Source organism: Lissotriton helveticus, chromosome 7 (assembly GCF_964261635.1).
Source record: "Lissotriton helveticus chromosome 7, aLisHel1.1, whole genome shotgun sequence".
Taxonomy (NCBI): Eukaryota; Metazoa; Chordata; class Amphibia; order Caudata; family Salamandridae; genus Lissotriton; species Lissotriton helveticus.
In genome coordinates, this window is record NC_136068.1 from 1,010,032,105 (window position 1) to 1,010,052,722 (window position 20,618).

At 48.8% G+C, this 20,618-nt stretch overlaps 1 protein-coding gene across 6 annotated transcripts in view; it reads right to left on the reverse strand.

Moving 5' to 3' along the window:
* FAXDC2 (fatty acid hydroxylase domain containing 2) overlaps positions 1 to 20,618 on the reverse strand; it is a 180,453-nt gene that overhangs the window by 63,139 nt on the left and 96,696 nt on the right. For all 6 annotated transcript variants that reach the window (XM_078653687.1, XM_078653685.1, XM_078653684.1 and 3 more), the window contains one exon: positions 16,967 to 17,014. In XM_078653687.1, the coding sequence (XP_078509813.1) occupies positions 16,967 to 17,014 (48 nt within the window). The remainder of the gene's footprint in view (positions 1 to 16,966; positions 17,015 to 20,618) is intronic.

Here is a 20,618-nt window from a genome sequence, read left to right on the forward strand (position 1 = left end):
TCAACTGAAACGCGTCCCCCAAGGCTCCCTGCATCGGAAACTGGAGACTGCAGAATGACAGGCATTGAGCATTCTCGTGAGTGGCAAACAGGTCCACCCGAGGAGTTCCCCACGTCCGATAGACGAGACAAACTACTTCTGGATGAAGCCTCCACTCGTGATCGGCCGAGAACTGCCGACTGAGACTGTCTGCACGCACGTTCAGAACTCCGGCCAGATGATTTGCCATCAGACAAATCTGATAGTCATGAACCCAGGACCAGAGACGCAGAGCCTCTCTGTAGAGACACTGCAACCCTACTCCTCCCTACTTGTTGACATACCACATGAGTGCCAGACGTATTGCCCGCAATTCCAGAAGGTTGATGTGAAGCAAACTTTCCTCTGGAGACCAAAGACCCTTGATCTCCAGATCCCCCAGATGAGCATCCCACCCTAGAGTGGATGCATCCGTTATCACTGTGGCCACCGATGGAGGTAGTTGAAAGGGCTTTCCTTGAGACAGATTGCCCTCCACACTCCGCCTAGACAGATCCACTGCAGTTTCTCTGGAGATCCTGATCGGCTCCCTGAGATCTCCATTGTGTTGATACCACTGCCTGCAGAGGCACCACTGGAGTGCCCTCATATGCCAGCGTGCATGGTTGACCAGCAGAATGCAGGAAGCCATCAGACCGAGCAGACGAAGTACCTTCAAGACTGGAACGACCGCTCCATTGTGAAATAAAGGAATCATTTCCTGTATGTCGCGAATCCGTTGTGGAGGAGGGAATGCCCGACATACAGTTGTATCCAGTAACGCATCAATGAACAGGTTGCGCTGGGAGGGCACCAGGTGAGATTTGGGTATATTTATCGAAAAACCCAACCTGTACAACAACTGAGTTGTGACTTGCAGATGATGGAGCACTTTCTCTGGAGATTCCGCCTTGATCAGCCAATCGTCCAGATAAGGGAAAACTGGAATCCCTGATCTTCTGAGATGTGCTGCCACCACAGCCATCACCTTGATGAAGACTCGAGGCGCAGTAGTAAGACCAAACGGAAGGACCACAAACTGGTAATGCTGCGATCCCACCGTAAAACGGAGATACTTCCTGTGCGACTTCAGGATTGGCATGTGAAAATATGCATCCTGCAAGTCGATCGACACCATCCAGTCTTCTTCCAGCAGCGCTTGAAGAACCTGCGCAAGGGTGAGCATCTTGAACTTCTCCTGCTTCAGGTAAAGGTTCAAGATCCTGAGATCCAGGATTGGACGAAGTCTGCCATCCTTCTTGGGGATCAGGAAATACCGGGAGTAGCATCCCTGACCCCTTTCTTGCTCCGGAACCACCTCTATCGCACCCTTTCTCAACAATGCCAGGACTTCCTCCTGCAGAAGTAGCAGGTGGTCCTCCGAGCAAAAGCCTTGGCAAGGAGGGTAATTCGGAGGGAATTCCTGAAAGGGAAGTGCATACCCATTCTCTATGAGATTGAGAACCCAAAGGTCCGGCGTGACCGATTCCCAATCCCGAAGAAAATAGGTAAGCCGACCCCCTACAGGACCCGCATGATTCGGAATGGCGGATCTAAGGCTGCTTTGCTGTAGTAGGAGGGGGGTGGGTAGAGATAGAGGAGGAGGAGACCTGACGTCCTCGAGGACGACCCCTTTGTTTTCCTCTGTAAGATTTATACAAAGGATTTTGTTGCTGCTGCTGTTGCTGTGATTGCTTGTAGGGACAAAAAGAAGATCTTCCAAAGCCCCTATATCTTTTGCCCACAGAACCTCTAGTTTGCAAACCTAAAGAGCTGGCTGTAGCTCTGCTGTCCTTGAACCTCTCCAATGCAGCATCAGATTTCTTCCAGAAAAGGCCTGAGCCATCAAAGGGCAAATCCATGAAAGCAGCCTGAACATCCACAGAGAACTCGGAAGTCTTCAGCCAGGCAGCTCTTCTGGTGGCAATCGAAGACCCCAGCCACTGAATCCGCTGTGTCCATACCACTTTGTATGACCTGCCGAGCAGCAGCCTGAGTGTCAGAAATCACCTCATTAAAATTCTTTCTGTCCTCCCGAGGAAGCTTAGAGACAGCTGTTTAACAGTATCCATCAAAGCATGGATTTATCGACCCAGCAAACAAGTGGCATTTGTAGATTTTAGTGCCATACTGGCTGACAAAAACACTTTTTTTGCATTTTGGTCCTGCTTTTTGGAATCCTTATCACCAGGTACCTGGGGAAAAGCACCTGCAGATCTTTTAGAGCAGGCAGCTTGTACTACCAAACTCTCTGGTAAGGGATGAGTAGATAAAAATTCAGGGTCGCCAGGAGCCACTCTATAACACCTTCAAACGGCCTTAGAAACTGCAGGAGCTGTAAGAAGTCTATTCCATACCTCCAAGATGGGATCAGTCAGAGCCTCAGTAAAAGGAAGTAAAGGCTCAACCACAGATGAAGGTGAATGGAGGACTTCAGTCAGAATGTTCGACTTATACTCAACGGATGGCAAAGTCAAATTTAACAGATCTGCAGCCTTTTTAATTACCACATAGTAGGGAGCCACATCTTTTGAAGGAACATCAGATACTGTGGCCAACTCCCAATCAGGAGACAGCTCTAGACCACTTGCATCCTGTAGATCGTCAAAATAATCCTCCTGATCTTGAAGCTCACCTTCTTCAATTTCAGCTTCCCCATAACTCTTCTCCTCCAAAAGGCGCTGTGCTTTGCGCCTCGACCACTCTATTCGTACCGATGTCGTCGGATCCGGTATTGACTCCGAAGTAGCCGGAGCTGGCGTCGAATGTGGAGACGGAGCCGACGTCGAACGAGGAGCTGGAGCCGGTGTCGAACGAGGAGCTGGAGCCGGCGCCGAACTTCGATTTTGATCTCAAAGTCGTTCCGGAGCCGGTGAAGCCGTAAGCGGCGCGATGACTTCGGCGACGCCGAGAAATGCCAAGGTGGAGCCGGAGCTGGCATAAACGGCAAGAACGGCGCCGGAGCATAGGCTTGGGGAACCCCCAAATTGTATGCCAACGGACCCATGGGACCAGCCGGTGCTCCAGAGGGGTACATGGCTCTCGCATAAACACCATACATGGCGTTTAAAAAATGCGAAGGGTCCTGTCCTGGACTCGGAAAAGGAGGGTACAAACCCACCGGCTGCTCCTGAGGAGGCTTCACCGGAATTGACTCCTCTTGTTCCTCGGGTTGGTTTACCGGAGTCGTCGAACAGGAACTTCTTCCTCTTCTTCCTCGTGTACCGAAGACTTAGATGGATCCGGAGACGGATTCATCACCGGAGCCGGTGAATGTTCCTGTGACTCCAAAGGCGAGGCCTCACCTCCATGACTTCGAACTGGAGAGGTTGATACCATGTCCTTACGATGCCTTCTAGAAGACGACTTCATTTTCGAATCCGACTCCTTACCGGAATGGTGCCTTGAACTATGCTCCATTCTCTTATGCTTCTTCTTAGACGATCTGGAAGCATGTCCCGAAGTCGACTTCGATGCCGACCTCGACCGGGACCTCGACCTCGACTTTGACTTCAGGCGTCTCGATCTCGACCTCAAACTCTTCCTGGCATCCTTACCCTTCAATTTGGCAACAAGAAGTTTTGCCTCACGTTCTCGAAGAGCATTCCGGTTCATCTTCAAACAGGATCGACAACCCTGGACGTCGTGATCCGAACCCAGACACCATAGACAGTCACCATGCGGATCTGTAATGGACATCATCTTTCCGCAAGAATCACACGGCTTAAACCCAGTCTTCTTCGACGACATCCCTACAGAAGACAGCAACATCGAAGAGATACAATTAAACTCACAATAGTAACAAAGTTACTATCAACTCAACAGAAGATCCCTCGAAACCGTTAGCGTCGACGACACGGAAAAAAGGGAACTGATGTCATCACGCCGACGTAGGCCTAATAAGGAGTCGGTGACGTCAGTCGGAGTCGGGCACGATGCCGTGCTCCTATATGTCGTCCACGCCGGCGTGCTACAAAAGAATTTTCTGAACGTTGCTGATGCAGGGGGATATTCACAAGGTGAGGAATCCACTGGCAGATGTATCCATCAGAAGTACATGGTATCAATTCAGAGAGAGAACAGCTGGGCTGTGGGTTTGATTAGCAGGCCCACAAACACACTAAAGTCGAAAAACCAGAAAATCACAGCAAAAAGTGGGGGTGACTATAGGAAGCAGACCCTACTCTCCTACACCCCCCCCCCAAACGCAGGGACATTAAACTAACCTTGACCAATTGAATCTTCATGTTCTAAGTGGAAATATCTGGAAAGTCCATCTGCATTGGCATGGTCAGTCCCAGGTCTATGTTCCACTGTAAAGTCCATCCCCTGTAGGGAAATGGACCACCTAAGCAGTTTGGGATTTTCACCCTTCATCTGATTTAGCCACAAGAGGGGCTTATGGTCTGTCTGAATCCTGTAGTGAGTACCAAACAAGTATGGCCTCAGCTTCTTCAGTGCCCAAACCACAGCAAAGGCCTCCCTCTCAATAGCTGACCAACGTTTCTCTCTAGGGGTCAGCCTTCTGCTAATAAAAGCTACTGGCTGGTCTTGACCATCTTTATTCAGTTGTGAAAGAACAACACCTACACCCAACTCAGAAGCATCTGTTTGAACAATGAATGCTTTGGAGTAGTCTGGACTTTGCAGAATAGGAGCAGTGCACATGGCCTGCCTCAGGTCATCAAATGCCTTTTGACAGCTTACTGTCCACTGAACTTTCTTTGGCATTTTCTTGGAAGTTAAGTCATTAAGGGGTGTCACTATGGAACCATATCCCTTGACAAATGTCCTGTAGTACCCAGTCAGGCCCAATAAAGCTCTGACCAGTGTCTGGGTGGTGGGAGCAGTCCAGTCCTTTATGGTCTGGATCTTGCTCTCCCATGGTTGAACCTGGCCTCCACCTACAAGGTGGCCCAGGTATACAACCTTGCTCTGTCCTATCTGGCACTTGGTAGCCTTGATAGTTAGGCCGGCCTTTTGCAGGGTCTCCAAAACATTCTTCAGGTGGATCAGGTGATCTTCCCAAGTGGAGCTAAAGACAGCAATATCATCTAGAAAAGCTGCACAGTAGTCATCCAGACCTGAGAGGACTTGGTTCACCAACCTTTGGAATGTGGCAGGTGCATTTTTCAGACCAAAGGGCATCACCACAAATTGATAATGTTCTCCTGGGGTTGAAAATGCTGTTTTGGCTTTTGCATCATCAGCTAGCCTGATCTGCCAGTAGCCAGCTGTCAAGTCAAATGTACTCAAAAACTTGGCAGAGGCCAATCTGTCAATGAGTTCATCTGCCCTTGGTATTGGGTGGGCATCTGTCCTAGTGACAGCATTGAGGCCTCTGTAATCCATGGAAAACCTCATCTCTCTCTTACCATCTTGGGTGTGAGGTTTAGGCACCAGGACTACTGGGCTGGCCCAAGGGCTCTCTGAGGGCTCAATGACTCCCAACTCCAACATCTTTTGGACCTCTATCCTGATACAGTCCCTGACATGATCAGGTTACCTGTAAATCTTACTTTTAACAGGCAGACTGTCCCCAGCGTCCACTTCATGAGTGCACCAGGTGGTCTGACTTGGAGTCAGAGAAAACATATGTCTGTAGGACTGTAGAGCTTGTCTGCAGTCCTGCTGCTGTTGGTCAGTGAGGCTGCCTGCCAAGGCTACACCATCAACTGAACCATCATCAGGGTTCTGAGAAAGCAGGTCTGGGAGAGGGTCACTCTCCTCCTCCTGTCCCTCATCTGTAGCCATGAGCAAGCCCATGTCTGCCCTGTCAACATATGGTTTCAATCTGTTGACATGAAGCACCCTGTGGGGGCTCCTGGGAGTTCCAAGATCAACCAAATAGGTTACTTCTCCCTTTTGCTCAACAATAGTGTGGGGTCCAGACCATTTGTCTTGGAGAGCTGCTGGGGCCATTGGCTCCAACACACATACTTTCTGTCCTGGCTGGTAAACAGTCAGCACAGCCTTTTGGTCATGCCAGGCCTTTTGCAATTCCTGACTAGCCTCAAGGTTTTTGGATGCCTTTTTCATGTACTTAGCCATCCTGGAGCGGAGACCAAGTACATAGTCCACAATGTCTTGCTTGGGAGATTTGAGAGGTAGCTCCCATCCCTCCTTCACCAGACAAAGGGGTCCTCTTACAGGATGCCCAAACAGAAGTTCAAAAGGGCTGTAGCCAACCCCCTTCTGTGGGACCTCTCTGTAAGCAAACAAAAGGCAGGGCAGCAGGTTGTCCCATCTTCGCCTAAGCTTTTCAGGTAAACCCGTGATCATGCCCTTTAAGGTCTTGTTGAATCTCTCCACCAGACAATTGCACTGTGGATGATAGGGTGTGGTGAACTTGTAGTTCACTCCACACTCCTTCCACATAGCAGTCAGATATCCAGACATAAAGTTTGCACCTCTGTCTGAGACAACCTCCTTCGGAAAACCCACTCTTGAGAAAACTCCCAGGAGGGCTCTTGCAACAACAGGTGCTGTTGTGGTCCTTAGGGGAATAGCTTCTGGGTATCTGGTGGCATGATCCACTACCACCAGAATAAACCTGTTCCCGGAGGCTGTTTGGGGATCCATTGGTCCAACAATGTCAATCCCTACTCTTTCAAAGGGAACCCCCACCACAGGTAGTGGTATTAGGGGGGCCTTTGTGGTACCACCTGATTTGCCACTGGCTTGGCAGGTGACACAGGAGCGACAAAACTCCTTGGTGTCTTCTGACATGTGGGGCCAGTGAAAGTGAGGGTCAAGACTGTCCCAAGTCTTGTTCTGGCCAAGATGTCCTGCAAGGGGAATATCATGGGCTAGTGTGAGAAGGAAGCCCCTGAATGCCAAAGGTATGACCAACCTCCTGGAAGCACCAGGCTTGGGGTCTCTAGCCTCTGAATACAGGAGCTCATCATCCCAATAGACTTTGTGGGTTCCACTAGCATTCAAGGGTTCAAGAGAAGGGCAGTCCAACTGCGCCTGCCTCAGATCTCCCACTGTCCCAAGAAACTCAACCTGATCAGGCTCAAGCTCTTCTAGGACAGTTTCCTCCTGGGTCTCACAATCAGCTTCCTGGGAAGGCTGATCCTCTTCCTGAGGCAAGGGGGAAGGCACTGCCTTAACCCTACTGCTTCTCCTCCTGGTAGGCAACTGGTCCATTATTTCAGGATCCAGGGCCTGTTCAGTGTTGCAATTTTTGACCTGTGCCCTGGTCACAGCAAGGACATGTGCTGATATACCTAACATCTCTGCATGAGTCCTATACTCCACTTCAGACCAGACTGAAGATTCTAGGTCATTGCCAAGCAAACATTCTACAGGGAGGTCTGAACAAACAACAACTCTTTTGAGGCCAGTTACCCCTCCCCAGGAGAAATTAACAATTGCCATACTATGGGTGGTAGTGACATTGCTTGCATAGTAATTGTCACCTAGTATTATCTGTCCAGGGTCCACAAAGCTGGGCGTCACTATTGTGACACTAGCTCATGTGTCCCTGTAGGCTTGAGCCACTTTGTTATTAATTAGAAGCGTCTGTCTGTACTTGCCCAAGTTACTGGGGCTCACAGTAGAGGACATAGCCATGTCCACATCACAGACAAGAACAGCTTGAGTTGGTATTCTGACTAGGCCAGAATCCACCTCAGTTCCCAGGGTTAACCCTACTACACCCTTCTGTTGAGAACCACCACTATTAGCTGTACTAGGGGTAACAGTTGCTTTAGGGGCAATGGTGGCTGGAACTGTCTCCTTCTTGGTGCAATCACTGGTCCAGTGAGTATTTACCTTACATACTTTGCACCATGGTTTCTTAGGACCTTCTTTCTTTTTTGCAGGTTGGGAACCCTCACCATTAGAAGCTTTTTGGGGACCTTGAGAAGATTTCTGGTCTTTTGCTTTCTCCCTACCCTTTTGGTCTTGCTTCTTCTGATAACCACCTTGGTTCTGTACCTTCTGCTTCACCCTGGTTCTGACCCATTTGTCTGCCTTCTTTCCCAATTCTTGGGGAGAGGTCAGATCAGAGTCAACCAGGTGCTGATGCAATAACTGGTTCTGACAGTTGTTAAGAATTTGTTCTCTCATAATCAAATTATACAATCCTGTATAGTCATTAACCTTACCGCCCAGTAACCAGCCTTCCAGAGCCTTAGTAGCACAATCTACAAAGTCAGTCTAGTCCTGAGTCTGTGTCTTTTGGGTGTTTCTGAACAGCAACCTGTACTGCTCAGTGGTTAAGCCAAACCCATCTATTAGAGCACTATTCAGGACATTGTAGTTGTCAGCATCCTGTTCACTAACTGTCAAGAGCTTATCTCTACCTTTGTCTGCAAAGGAAAGCCACAAGATTGCAGCCCACTGCTCCTTGGGGACCTTTTGCACTTTGCAGGCCCTTTCCAAAGCAGTTATCCACTTGTGGATGTCATCCCCAACCTGATAGGGAGGGACAATCCCGTTCAGGTTTCTATGGTCATGAGACCTTTCCCTATCTCTAGGTATTGTGCTGCCACCAGTGGGCTCTAGCCCACACAAATTGTTCTCTCTTTCAAGAGCCAGGGTCTCTTTTGCAAGGACAACTTCTTGCCTCTTGATCCTAAGCTTGACTTCCTTCATCCTAGCTTTGTGCTCTCTCCTCTGAGGGGAAGTCATCCTCCTCACAGCAGAGGCACTGGACGCTACTGAGGAATCAGAATGCTAAGAACCACTGGAGTGTGATCTGTGCCTTCTGTTTCCTGGGTTAGGCCTACTGGGGTGAGAGGAGGGGGGCTCCCTTGGCCCTCTCCACCTCCAGATAGTCATAGGTAACCCTGGGCGTAGTTCGCGTAGCCGCACTCCGCGAGGCTACGCGAAGACGCACTTGCACTCTGCGAGCTACACGTAGCTCCGCGGACATGCGTAGTTGCTTGCTAGACCCGTTCGCGCGCCGTTTTTCGTCTTCGGGAGCGCGGTGCGCGTGTTCGGGGCGCTGCCTGCATGCTCGAGATAGCTAGCGCGCTAAGTTACTCCAGAGGTTTGTCCCGCCCGCTTGCGTTCCCTTATTTCCTGTTCCGGGTCACAAGTAACGTGTTCGCGTTGTGTTAGACATGTTCGGTAACTCATCTTCTTGTTCGCACTGCCAAAGTGCGTGATCGCGTCAAATATCGCGCAAACCTACCCAGGCTGTCGCGACGGGCCAAGGTAAGCCATTGCCGCGCACGCGATAATGTTATTCAGCGCGCGAGAACTACGCTACGCACCGGATCGCGGAGTAATCGACAGCTTCGCGTTCTCCGTAGAACGCGGAGTTGCCGAAACTCCGCAAGCTCCGCGAACGGAGCGTAGTTCTTCGCCCAGGGTTAGTCATAGGTTGCCCAGGGGAGCACCATCAGCTGCATCCTGGTCATCATCCTCATCAGAGATCAATGGATCATCTCCAGTGGTATTTTCCTTTGCTGAAAGATGGCCCCCTCTCTACTACCTTGGTTACCTGGGTCTGATGCATTCTCTACATCATGAGCCACTAAGATATCTACCAGGTGGTTAAAGGTTGGACTCTGTCCTTGTCTCAACTTTCTGACTGCACACAGGCTTCTCAATTCATGAAAAGTGAATGAGTCATACTTAGAAGGCACCCTCAGGGTTTCTTCTTGAAGAGGTCCACTAGGGCCTGCTTCCAAGAACATTTTCTAGTGAGGTGTGGTGTGTGCACCTACCTACACTAAATGGTTTCCTACAAGAACCTCTCTAGGAGTTGTAGTCAGGGTGTGCTAGGCTCTTACCACCTACTTCTGCTAAGTTCAGTAGAACTTATGTATTATAAGACCTTGATTTATATGTACCTACAGGTACCTTAATGTGATCTTTCAAATGATATCTCAAGATTATATGGTGAAACAACAGCAAGCTCTTAACCCATCCGCTGCACACTAATGTGAGAAGTTAGCCTGGCATATGATGTCCACTATTCTAGTGGGCACCTTGCACCAGTCTAATCGACCCTTATTGATGGTGGTTGTAAAGTCAACCGTATCAACAAGCTATCCTAGTGGTAGCATGGACCAGCAGTCTTAGGCTAAGACTTCAGAGAGCATGTGAAGCAAGCAGTTTTACCAATTATAATGTTATGTTATGTTATGTTAACGGTATTTATTGTGCGCAGAGCTGCTCCAGCAAAGGAGTGTCCTGGCGCATGACAAGGTGAAACACAACACCGCTAACAACAGGGCAGAGGAGCACAAAAATAACCAGAATTAAAACAGGAAAGTCTTAATCGCCCTACAAAACTGTAGAAGGTCCTCCAGGAGTCGAATCTCAGCCGGAAGGGAGTTCCAAATAGCCGCCGCTCTCACTCGAAAGGAGCGGCCGCCGGCACGGCACAGCTTGAACCGGGGAACAATGGCGAGAGCCTGGCCCAGAGAGCGGAGGGAGCGAGACGGAACATACAAAGAAAGAAGATTAGACAAGATCTGGGGGGCAGTGCCTTTTAGAATTTTAAAAGCCAGACACAAAACCTTGAAGTGGATTCTCGACCGCACCGGCAACCAGTGCAGGGAGCGGAGGGTGTTAGAGACGGAGCAGAATCTAGGCAAACCAACTATAGCTCTGGCAGCCGCATTTTGGACGCGCTGCAGGCGAGAAAGTTCGGCCTGATTAGACCCCACCAGGAGGGAGGTGGCGTAATCAAGCCGGGAGATCACCGTCGCCTGAACCACCAGCTGCCTGGTAGGGGCATCAAAATTTTTTAGAACAGGTCTAAGGCCCCGCAGCACACCAAAGCAGCAGGACGCAGTTTTCTTTGTGTGGCCAACAAAGTTAAGGCTGGAATCTAACCAAACTCCCAGATTTTTCAGTTCAGAGACCGGAGTCGGAGATGGTCCTAATTCCGGCGGCCACCACCTGTCTCCCCAGAGCTCCGCACACTTACCGACAACCATGATCTCTGTCTTACTGGCATTAAGCTGGAGACAGTTCGCAGTCATCCAGTTAGCCAGTGCCTTCAGTCCACTCTGAAACCTAGGGGCATCCAGATCCGCATCCCCGCTGAGAGTAACCGCCAGCTGAGTGTCGTCAGCATATGACACCATAGTCAGGCCCCACTGCTTGACGACCTCAGCCAGCGGTCTCACGTAAAGATTAAATAACGTGGGACTCAGCGAGGAGCCCTGGGGAACCCCCATGGCCAGAGGATGGAATTTGGACTGGTAAGGTGGAATGGCTACGCAGAAAGAACGGCTGTCAAGAAAGGAGCGGAACCACTGCAGAGCAGACCCCCCTATGCCAATCTCCTCCAACCGGTGTAGCAAGATGCGATGAGAGACGGTATCAAAGGCGGCGCTAAGGTCTAATAATACAAGCGCCGCCGTCTGACCCGCATCCAACACCGCACGCAAGTGCTCCACCATAGCAAGAAGGGCCGTCTCCGTGCTGTGCCCAGCACGGAAGCCGTTCTGCGTGGGGTCCAGCACATTGGCCCGAGTGAGGTGGTCAGCAAGGACCAGATTAACATGGGCCTCCGTGATTTTCGTTGGCCAGGGGAGTAAAGAAATAGGGCGGTAGTTCTCGGGTTTTAAAGGATCCAAAGAAGACTTCTTCAGTATCGGAGAAACCACCGCCTGCTTCCATTTAGTTGGTACCACACCAGAGGCCAACGAGAGATTGACTAAGGGACAAACCATCGAGCGTCCCAAGAAAGACTGGTCTCTGAAGAAAGATGGTTTCAATGGGTCCGAAGGGGAGCCAGATTTGATTTGCTGGGCCAGTTTATTAAAGCCCTCAGGAGATAGTGGAGGGAAGGAATGCAAGATGGTATATCCTAGGGCACCATCAGTGCCTCCCAGAGCTGGCCCAGTATTAGGGAAGGCCTGGTAAATAACCTGGATCTTTTCCAAGAAAAAGGATGCCAACGCCTCACAATGAGCAATGGAACCAGTAGGCAAGGAGGACGTCCTTTTTGCCAAAAGATCTTTCACCACTTTAAAGATGGTTTTAGACGGGTTTGGGCTATTGCGGAATTCCAGGGCGTAAAACGCCGCAAATGGCTCGATGATAGAGCTTAACGGAGGCCACATAGGCGGCTTTCATGTCGGCCGCATAGGCCTTCCGCCACGCCCTTTCCGCCCGTCTACAGGTACCCTTCAAAGCGCGTAAGGCACTGTTATACCAAGGGCTCGACTCTCTAGAGCTCAATTTGCTCAAAGTGATGGGAATCAGGGAGTCCAGAGCTCTAGTAATCCAGCTGCAGAACTGATCATAGCCCTTTTCCGCATTGTCCAGAGGGCCTAACGGCTCTTCCACCAGGAACCGATGCAAGTCCTCCAGCCTGAGCTTACTCCAGTGCCGCCTGGGGACCCGTCTAACAGATGGAATGGACGGGGTCTCCGGCAGAGGGCACCGAATGGACACCAGGAAATGATCCGTCCACCCTAAAGGAGAAATGGACAGGACACTGGCTCCATCTACGTTAGTAAAAAAGGGGTCTAAGATGTGGCCCCCAACATGAGTAGGCTGAGATACCTGTTGGGATAGCTGAAGTGCCTCCAGATCAGCTAAGATGTTACTAACCACCGGGATAGTCTGATTATCAAAATGCAGGTTCAGATCGCCCAAGATGGAGAAGTTGGCACAGCCCGTAACTAGCGCACTAACGGCGTCTGGGAAGGCTTCTCTGAACATTGCGTCATTACCCGGAGGTCGGTAAACCACCATCCCAGAAAACGTAAACTGGGGGCTGATCAAGATCTTAAACGAGGCACTTTCGCAGCCCGCGATATTAAGTCCCTTCCAGACACAAGTGAAACCAGACCTAACTATGAGGGCAATGCCACCACCTCTGGTAGGCCGATTCAAGATGTAAATAGAGTACTCAGGGGGGCAGACCAAGTTGACAATGGCCACATCCGCCTCCTGAAGCCAAGTTTCCGTGATGGTAAGAATATCGGGGGATTCGTCCTTAATAAGGTCATAGATAGCTTGGTGATGCTTCACCATAGACCTAGCATTCAGGTTGAACACCCGCAGGCCACGCACGGGGCAATTGCTCCGCGGGACACATATACTATCCCTCTGGCGAATAGGCACGGGGGAGTTGAGCATCCATCCCGTGCAGGCACAGTGGTAAGGGCCGCGCAGAGGATGGATCGGTGCTAGGTCACACCTTGGGACGGTCTGCCCAATAGACCAAAGACTCTCTCTAGAGTAGGTGAGCATCACGGTACACAAAAGGAACTAACCTCAAATGGTCAACTAGCCTGCTGCGCCCCACGCGTCCTGAGCACGGACGGGCGCAGACGGGCACGACTCCGGCCACGCGATGGCGGCCCAACTGCGCGACACGCTGCGCGGGGGGAGCGACTTTAAGTAGGCGTCCCGCGAAGCTGCCAGAGCGCTGCCCCGCTCAAAATGGCGCTTCCGATGGTCCGTGCCCTCACCCAAGATGGCGCCCACACCAGAACTGCCCCGGGAACCGGACCCGCCCAAATGGCGGTGGAAACACAGAATTATGTGCAGTGAGGGGCTCCAGTTAAAACCAAGGGGTAAGAAAACCAAATTATTAACTTAAATGAAAAACGAGGGAAAGTTAAAATCGAGCGCGAGCGCTGCCACGATTAACGCAGCCGCGTTAAAAACCTTGAATCCCTTGAATACCAAATGAAAGGACACCACACAAGGTATATATCAAATATATATATGTATTTATTTCTAACACAACCCCTCTGCACTCTTTATGAGGTCAGAGGTCAAAGTACATCACAAGTTACTCAATTAGCATACGATAAGTTGCACAAATACAGTTATGCCCTACGGGCCTCACAAACCATATACTAAGGAAGTGGTATAAGAACCACATGAGAGTTAGACAGCAGGCCTAGGGCCTGTAGAATCGATGGGACTACACTGAACAACCAAAGGTTAGGAAGTAGGAGGCCCACGGGAGACGCGTGTAGTGTCTAAACACAGTCGCGAGTTACCAATGACTTATAATGGGAAACAAAGGAGATACAAAGTTACGGTTTAAGGACACTTCCGGATGGACTAGGATGAAACCCTTTTAAACTAGGACACTTCGAGAGTCAAGACCCATGGGAGCGCAGGAGTACTTGTGTTACCTCACCCAGGAAAGCCGGGTGCATAGGTGTCTTTTCGTGTTGGGTTTCGTCGTCGTTTTCTATGGAGATCTGCAAAGAAGTGCTGCAGGCAACCAGAGGAAAAGTGTCCAGGTGGATCCAAGGGTGGATCGGCGATGTGAAGAACTTGAAAGCAGAGGGGACAGAGTGTGGGTCACTAGCCAGCGACCAGGAAGGAACCAGGAAGGAACCAGGCGATGTCGCGTGCTTGAAGGTGAAGAAGGTGAGTTTGTCTCTTCAGCCACGAGGTCCAGGAGGCATCAACGATGACCAGGCGCTGGATTCGAGCTGTCCCACAAAGGATCTAGTTGACTGCAGTGTCGGTATTTGGATTGGACCCAACAAGCCTTGGCAGCCGCAACCCACGCAGGCTGTCAAGATTGGCTCTGTTGCAGACCAGCAAGGTCTGTGGCGCTTCTCCTTTGAAGGGAAGCTGGAGCAAGCCTGGAGCAACCAGGAAAGCAGTTTAGTTCAAAAGAAAAGACTTCAGGGGGCTCAATAGCCAATGTGCAAGGAACTGGGAAGACGCATCAAGCTGAAAGGCAAGAGCAGACCCCACGCGGCACTCGTGGAGTGTGGAGGGCTGAGCTTCGGTGCAAATGGTGCTTGGGTCTGGGGCTTCTTGTACCCCAATGCACAACTGCAAGGGTACCTCGGTAGTTGAGCAGTTAGCAAAATGCAGGATGTCCAGGGTGTCCGGTCCCACGTCTCTCGTGTCCGCCATGGGTCTCAGCTTTGCTGTGGATGTGGGTCGGAGTTAGAGAAGTCTGAGAGTCCAGTTCCTGTGTTGCTGAGTCTTCAGGTTCCAGCGGGAGCATCGACAAAGCAGACCGGCAAGTTACTCGTGGTGCCTGTTTGTACAGGGTGGTCACTCCTTGACCACAAGGGAGATGTCTTCTGTCTTCTAGTCAGAATAGAATGTCGAAGGTCCAAGAGTTCTGTATCAAAGTTTCTTTCCAGGATAATCTAAAGTCCTGTGGACACAGCTCCTATACTTATACTAAGCTAAGGGGCTGGATTACCTGCCTAGTTCCCGCCTATGGGTGGACCTGAGAAGGGGGTGGTTACACCCCCTTTTCCTTTGTCCAGTTTCATGCCAGAGCTGGGGCTGGAGTGCCCCAGCAACTGGTTTGAACCGGGCTATGCATGGAGCACCTTGTGTGCCCCAGGCAGTGTCTAGATGCATTCACTGAATGCAGCCCTCCCTGCCCCAATACACATAACCCCTGCCTGGGGAGGCACCTCCCTGGACAGGAAACCAATCGTCCAGGTCGCCTTTGCTGGAGTTTCCCCCAGCACCAGGTGGTCAGACTCGTGTCTGTGGCAGCAGCATCCATTTTGTGATGTTGAGGCTCTGTTTAACTTTAACCGGGTAAAGCAGTAACATACATGTCTTTTCCCTCTAGAAGGGTGGAATGCTACCCCCGCCGCCAGAATTGGCGGGGGGGAGGTTGTATTCCAAAGTGTTTGACACCTTACACGACATGTTTTGATAAAGCCAAACCAAAGTTAGCATTAACCGCGAGGATTATAATGCACTTAAGAGTATATGGAATGGCTATATCATAGAACAGCTATAAGGAGATGGTTCCGAAAGCTGCAGAGGGGCTCAGCTCACGCTAGGGCACCCTCTCACATAAAACCAAGCACTCTGCCACCAGGATTGTTAAGGCCTGCCATAGGAGTGACTTATAGTTGCATATGTGTCTATATATAAGGTAGATATAGGTATACTATATCTAAGTAAGCGGTTATTACAACACCTTACCCAAGCTGAGTGATCAGCCTGTTGGTGTAAGTTTGGAGGGTCAGGGTGGCATAATACATGCTGCAGCCCCTGGTAGGCCTTGGATGCACCTATGCGCTGGGTACACTATACAGGGGCTCACAGAGGTGACCCAATACCCAATCTGGTATGTACCTAAAGTACATTGTATCAATTTAGAGAGAGAAAGCTGGGCTGTGGGTCTGATTAGCAGGCCCACAGCCACACTAAAGTCGAAAAAACAGAAAATCACAGCAAAAAGTGGGGGTGACCTTAGGAAGCAGAACCTACTCTCCTACATATTTCAGAACTTGAGCTTATGTAACTGAATCGTTTTAACAGAGTGAACAGTGTGACACTGTATTTGTTCAGATGGGCCGTATCTCCAGGATGATGCTAAGATGTTGCCAGAGGAAGAAATATGAGAAACCTCAGTAATAAACTGCGCTATTAAAAGCCTGTTGTTATTAGAGTACATGACGGTTTATACATTCGCACGTGATGCGATTATCCAAAGATGAAAGTGAGTCTAGGAACACCTGACAGTTCTTCACTGCTGCTGCACAGTCACTGGTTGATTCCTAACCTGCTCAAGGTTCTCCCACGCAGGGCTCCTTGTTGAAAGCTGATAAAAACAAAACAGCACACGTTTGGAGGTTTGTTGTGTAAGGTTTCTAGTGCCAAATGTAGCGTTTTGGTGACTTCAGGGAACGCAAGGAGTTTGGTGTCCAGTGTGAACTTGAGGGAGGGTAACGAGGGGTTTGGCATGAATCAGTGGAAAGCGGTGCTGGTGGTTCCTACTCCTGGGGTTACTGAGCTTGAAATACAACCTCTTGAATGGATTCTATGCACTGAAGGATAGCTTAGCATACGTGTCAGATAGATCGGCAAGCACTTCAAAGCGGTGGACTACTTTCTCTGCGCAATACAGGAGTAATAATCACTTGGGAAACCTTGAATTTATTGCGACACCCACATAGGTCAAGAATAAAAGGGAACCAGAGAGCGATGCATGATTCTGTTCACTAAGCTGTAAATGTTCAGCCAACAGGATGAAGGCCACTAATGTAACCGGAGGGCTGAGTTATACCTGTCTCTGCCGGGCAGCCGGGCGCTCCACTGCAGCTTCTCCCGTCATCTGCAAAAAGAAAGAAGTGAAAAAAAAGGTTACTTATTTACTACTGGCATTCATGTAATTTCACAGGGAGGGTCAAGCCTCTGTCAGTGCTGATTAATGTGATGTCAGTCTTCACGGCCATTCATTCGCACTTTTTGGCATCCTGCCAACTCAGTCACTGGCCTCCTTTTAGTCTGGGGGCCACTGGAAGAGGGAGGAAATGATTCCCAGTTCCCATTAACTGCCGTTCTGTTCTCTGGAAGTCCCTTTACAGGCTGTAATCTATAGAAGGCGGCACTCAAAGACAATATGTTGATATAATAACTCGAGAAGAGTTATTGATATAATCAGGTTTAGAATCACAGATAGATGTGCAGTGCTCGTGCGCGCAGCGCGCCAAATAGGGGTAGCTTGGTGTTGCATTTGCTACCCTTGTGTTTCTGTGTGCAACACCCGTGGACTACTTGCGAACTAATGTAATTTAACCATATATGACTATCTATGTTTGCATCAGTCACTGCTGCTAACATCGTGCAACTTCGAATTTTAAAGGTTATTCAAATCGAAAGTACAATGCCCTCATTCTTCGAGGTCTAAGGCCGAGTGATGCAATAGGAGGCCACTGGAGTTCAAAAGGAATGAAAAGTAATTGCTGCAGGACCTAGACCTTTGGTGAGTTAAAAATACATGGGCACGAGTTAGAGATGATCCTATGGTGATGAACAGGTGTGCAATGTTTGCTGGCCATAGCTTTATCACTAGGGATTCTGAATCTCTCATCCTAAAAAAAACCTTAACCCAAACAGTGAGTATAATTTCCCAGTTTGTTAACTTAAATTACTGGGGAAGTTACAGTGTTTTCTGACTGTTGAGAGTTCCCATCAAGCACCTAATTGGTACTTTTTTATTTTTGTTGAGCCCTGTTGAGCTTTTAAAAGCAATTTGAAATGTGTGCCTGTGTACACAGCCTTAACCCTCCTATTAGCTCTGAAAGTTAAATGTGGACAGTGCTTAGGCTGTGGGAAAATTAATACATTTTTAAGAAGGGAATGACCATGGTAAGGATAACATTCCTTTTATTCCAAAGGCCATTTTGCAGGTCAATGTGTACAAAACAAAGCTATTCATTTATTTCCCACCACCTTTTCAACAAAGCATTCCCCCAAAAGAAGGGGGTCTGTTAGTAAGAAAGAAAACATATTTCAAAGTTTGTTATTATTGCACAACATTTAAAGGTTACTTCACTTTAATAATAGTTCTTCTCTTGGGAATCATTTATAAAATCCCAAGCCTGTCAGCATATACCTCTGTCCTCAAGAGAGGAGCACGGAAACTGTTTCAAAACAAAATAAAAATGCACAATGATATGCACTTCGATTCCGCTTATGTAAATAGAGACGCACAGTTACAAATAATGTAAAATTTGCAGTCTTAATTTCTTTTCTGTCGCATTGAATAGAAACGCCTGAATATATTGTATTCAACGGGCCATTCCTTATCTTTCTTGTTAAAGTGAATGACAAACCGTGCGAGTAAACGGTAACATATTAAAAGAGGCATTATGCTTTGCAGCTAATGGCGAAGATAACCTTCTATGCATATCAGTGGCTAGAGTAAATAACAGAGTCAGTGCAACCAAAGGACACGTGTAGAACATCTCTAGAAATGTATTTTTTGCTTAAAATTTGCTCCAACGATGATAGATTTGATTTGCCTGGTGCAAGATATGAATCAATGAACTCAATCAGGGTTTGTAAAGCGCGGCTACTCCCCCGTGAGGGTCCCAACTTAAGGCACGGGGAGGGGGCGCACAACCAATCGACTATGACTCAATTAGCCCCACAGAGTTGGTTAAGTTCTTTCAAAAGATACCTTGGACTCCCTGGTATAATGAATATGTTAGTTAGAGCTTATAAACGGGAATGTAAGGCTCTAAAGCAGGCTTGGTGCAAGGACTACAATGCAGGATGCAAAGCTACGTGGAGGCTCTAAGAAAATACCAAAAATGATTAAGGAAACAAAGACAACAGTTTAGCCAAGCAAAACCACTATGGCTTATGACAGGGTTAAGGAGGTCTTTAAAATTTTGAATGAGTTATCCAGCCCTATTTGCTGCAGTACCTCAACTCTGAGCCCCCTGCTCTTCAACATATATCTTACCCCTTTGATCTACCTGGCAGAGAAGCTGGGTGCCAAAATTATGGCTTATGCCGATGACACCCAGCTTCTCTTCACCTGGAAGGGCGATGTGTGATGTGATGTGAAATGGCACTTATAAAGCGTGCTACCACTCCAGGGAGTATCTTGGCGATTGAAATCCTAAAAAACAGCAGGCAGTAGAAGATGTAAAGAGACTACCTGTCTACGAGGCATATCATAGAAACCCCATGCATTCGGAGTTTGACAAGGAATAGATCCATGTTTTTAAAAGCTTTCTAAATTTTTGTTCAGTTGTAGATTGACACAAGAATGGAGGTAGCTTGTTCCATGCTTTCGCGCCAATGACTGCAATGGATTTTCCTCCTCTTGTTGTCATTTTGAACCTAGGAACATGGCGCAAGTTGGCTGTAGAGGACCTAAGTGAACGTGACGGTTGATATTGTCTGAAGTATTTGCGCAAATACAGTGGGCCATGATGGTGAAAGGCTCTGTAGGTGATGGTAAGAACCTTAAACAGGATGCGCTTATGTATTGGGAGCCAGTGTAATGCATCCAAGGCCATGGAGGCCGAAGATTTCCTAGGCAGTCTGAGGACCAGTCTGGCAGCTGCATGCTGGACCATTTGAAGTTTGTGCAGGGCTGATTTATTTAGTCCCGCATAGAGGCTATTACAATAGTCCAACCTGGATGTTATAAGGGCTACAGCTACCGTAAGTCTGGCACTCAGAGGGAGAAGAACGAAACATTTTCTAAGACTCCTGATGATGCCGAAGCATATCCCTGCTACTTCTTTGGCTTGCTGATTGAATGTCAGAGTATTATCAAACTTTATGCCTAGGTTTCTGGCGGCATTGATGGTCTGAGGGGGGGCGTCTGCCTTTTCAGGCCACCAATCTTGAGGAGAGAAGGAGTTATTAGGACCAAAAGGAATAATCTCAGTTTTTGCCGAATTACATTTTAGATGGTTTTGTGACATCCATTTGAAGGTTGCTGACAGACAATCTTTCAGTGTTTGTTCTGCGTTGGATTGATTTTTATCAAGGGTTAGAACAAGCTGAGTATCGTCAGCATAGGCGATAGTACTGATGTTACATGAAGAAATTAAATTTAGTAGGGGGACCATATATAGGTTGAATAGACTGGGGCTTAGGCTAGAGCCCTGCGGGACCCCTGTTTCAGTAGTTTTTTCTTCTGAAGAGAAATCGCCCAACCTGACAATCTGGCGCCTGTGTGCTAGATAGTTTTTAAACCATTCGAACATGGTTCCGCGATGACCTCCAAACTGATGTGGCCCAGCGTTGTCTGTCTTCTGTATTTGCTTGGTTGGCTCAGGCAAGCCTCAAATGTAATGAGGACAAGTCTGAGATTCTCCTTTATGGCCAATTTCCTCCTGCTTTCAGAGAATCCCTCTGGCCCGCAGGGTTCCCTTGCCCCAGTGACAATTGTTGTGGTGCCAAGAACCTGG